Source organism: Myotis myotis, unplaced genomic scaffold (assembly GCF_014108235.1).
Source record: "Myotis myotis isolate mMyoMyo1 unplaced genomic scaffold, mMyoMyo1.p scaffold_m19_p_1, whole genome shotgun sequence".
NCBI lineage: Eukaryota > Metazoa > Chordata > Mammalia > Chiroptera > Vespertilionidae > Myotis > Myotis myotis.
Window position 1 is genome coordinate 2811299 of NW_023416313.1, and position 2435 is coordinate 2813733.

Genomic DNA, 2435 nt, shown 5'->3' on the forward strand with positions numbered 1-2435 from the left:
CAGATTCTCTCCATCATTGATGTTTCTCTCTCTCCCTCTCCCTTCTTCTCTGAAATCAATAAAAATTTTTTTTAAAAAAAGTGTTGATTCCGCGCTTGAGAAGCAATCCAGGAGGAGGGTGCACCGGAAGAGCTCACCCCAAAGCCGGGCGAGCATCGAGGCGGGGTACGAGGTGAGAGGAAAGAGAAACGGGAGCGCGCGCTCGCGTTCGTGCGCATGCCCATGCCCATGCGCGCGCCCGCGGCCGAGCCGGCTGCGTCTCCCTCCGTCGACGCGCGCGCGCCCGCCCCTCGCTCCACCAGCGGCGCGACCGTAAAGAGGCCCGGCGGTGTCGTGAACGGGGCCGCAACGCGCAGGGAGCTGGTTGACGGCCGGGCCTCCATTTTGTTCGCGGCTGCTGTGCGCGTAAGTCGCCCCTTTCCGTGGCTTCTCGGCGGCGGAAAGTTGGACCCGGGTAAAAGTTTGCGAGGCGGTTCTGGGACTCTGTGGCTAAGCGTAGCGAGTCTCCGTTTTCTCTCCGCAGCCGACGCCGACCCTGCGGTCCCCGGAGGAGCGAGGAGGATGCGGCCCCTGGACATCGTCGAGCTGGCGGAGCCGGAGGAGGTGGAGGTGCTGGAGCCCGAGGAGGACTTCGAGCAGTTCCTGCTGCCCGTCATCCACGAGATGCGCGAGGACATCGCGGCGCTGACGCGCGAGCACGGGCGCGCCTACCTGCGCAGCCGGAGCAAGCTGTGGGAGATGGACCACATGCTCGTGCAGATCCAGACGCAGGTGGAGGCCTCGGAGCAGAGCGCGCTCAACCACCTGCAGGGCCCGGGCGCCGGCGCCGAGGGCCGCGGGGCGCGGCGCGGCGACCAGGCCGAGGAGAAGGCCCAGGAGGTCGCGAAGATGGCCGAGATGCTGGTGGCGCTGGTGCGGCGGATAGAGAAGAGCGAGTCGTCCTGAGCGGCCGGCGGTGAGGCCGCGCCGGGGCCGCCGCGCGCTCGGGGACCCCGGGGCGGGCGGGGCGGGGGAGGGGAGAGCAGCGAGCCCCGTCTTCACGGTCGGAGGCGCCCTCGCTGCCCTTTAAGTTTTATTTTTTTAGCTTGTTTCACTTATTTACGTATTTTACGCTGGTAACTAGGAAACGCATCGCCCGTGTTCGGCGTGGCGTGTTGGGTGGGGCCCTGGGGTCGCGCGGCCGGTAGAGTAATTGTGGGGAGATGCGCCTGACGGTCGCCCCGGGAGCAGACCCGCGACGCTGGCCGCCGGTGCCGGGGCGTGGGGTGCGGCTCTCGGGGAAGGCCGCGCGCTGAGGGCGGCTCCGCGCTTGGCCGGGAGACGGGCCGAGGCAGGTGGCTTCCGGGGAGCGGCGCCCCGCGGGCTGTCCGTCTGCGGCGGGGAGGGGTTTGGGCCGTTTTCCCGTAGATTTGCCTGCTAACGATGGGCTTCTCGCCTTTGCACTTCAGGTTTCCAGCCAGTGGATTCCGGTCGACTGGTGGAGATTGGCCGACGCCCTGGAGAAGCTGAAACCGGAGAGCCTTTTGTCCCCCCCCTTTCCTCCGTCTGCGCCCTGTCCTCACTACACTACGTTTCTGCTGTGGTCTGCGGTGGATGACCTCAATATGAGTTGTGCCTGTGCGGTGTCTTTGTTTGGGGAGGTAACTTCGAGTTGGGAAATGCTCCGACACGACGCGGAAGTGGGCCTAGATTGTGAGCTCCTGCAGCAGTCGCATTGGTCCTGGGCTTTGGTTGTTTCTGAGTTTGGAGGTGCTTTGTTTGCTCTTTACTTGTGCGACCCGATAGCTCCCTGGGACTTGGGGTCTGTGTGGGACGCCAGACCCGGAGCTGGAGGTGTCCAGCTCTGCAGGACCGAGGGCTGCCGGCTGCCGGGAGAGGACTCCATGCAGCAGCAGCTGAAGACGCTGAGGAAGGGACCAGACTTCCACCGGCCCCGGCGGGGCTGATCTGGCTGGGACTGGTGAATCCGAAGGCGGCAGATGGCATTGCCTGTATTTTGGGACTTGAATTTCTTTCTGTGTGAGACCAAAGGAGGAGAGATGTATTTTGTTCAAAATTTAAATTTTATGTGGCGCACTATCCGATGTAACCTGTCTGGTCAGTTTGTTTGGACAACCTAGCTCAGCTTTAGGGGACGTGGAACCTAGGTGGGGACGAGATCTCGGTATTCTGTACAAGTTGGTGTAAGGCCCTGATGCATTTCAGGGGATAAAATGAGAGAGAGATTTGCCTTCGAGGGGCTGGGGAAGGAAAGCAAGGACTGTCTGCATTGGACCCTAAACCCGACAGGGACTGGGTATCTTAAGGTTCATAGTTGTCCAGCTAGAAGTTCATTGGAGTAGCAGACCTGACAAGTATTTGAGGTCACAGCCCTACCATGTGTTTAAAAAAAGTTACCATGTTAATAAAAGTATCATTTGCTTGAAAAGACAAAA

The 2435-nt window shown here is 61.4% G+C and overlaps 1 protein-coding gene across 2 annotated transcripts; it reads left to right on the forward strand.

The window, feature by feature from the left end:
• The first annotated feature begins 274 nt into the window (after window positions 1–274).
• LOC118666298 (MORF4 family-associated protein 1) lies at window positions 275–2435 on the forward strand. 2 transcript variants are annotated; one of them, XM_036328448.1, is made up of 3 exons: window positions 275–405; window positions 524–955; window positions 1449–2435. In XM_036328448.1, the coding sequence occupies exon 2, from the start codon at window positions 562–564 to the stop codon at window positions 943–945; it is 384 nt and encodes a 127-aa protein (XP_036184341.1). In that variant the 5' UTR covers window positions 275–405; window positions 524–561; the 3' UTR covers window positions 946–955; window positions 1449–2435. The 2 variants fall into 2 exon arrangements, with proteins under 2 accessions (XP_036184341.1, XP_036184332.1); XM_036328439.1 differs by lacking the exon at window positions 275–405 and having other exon boundaries at window positions 412–955.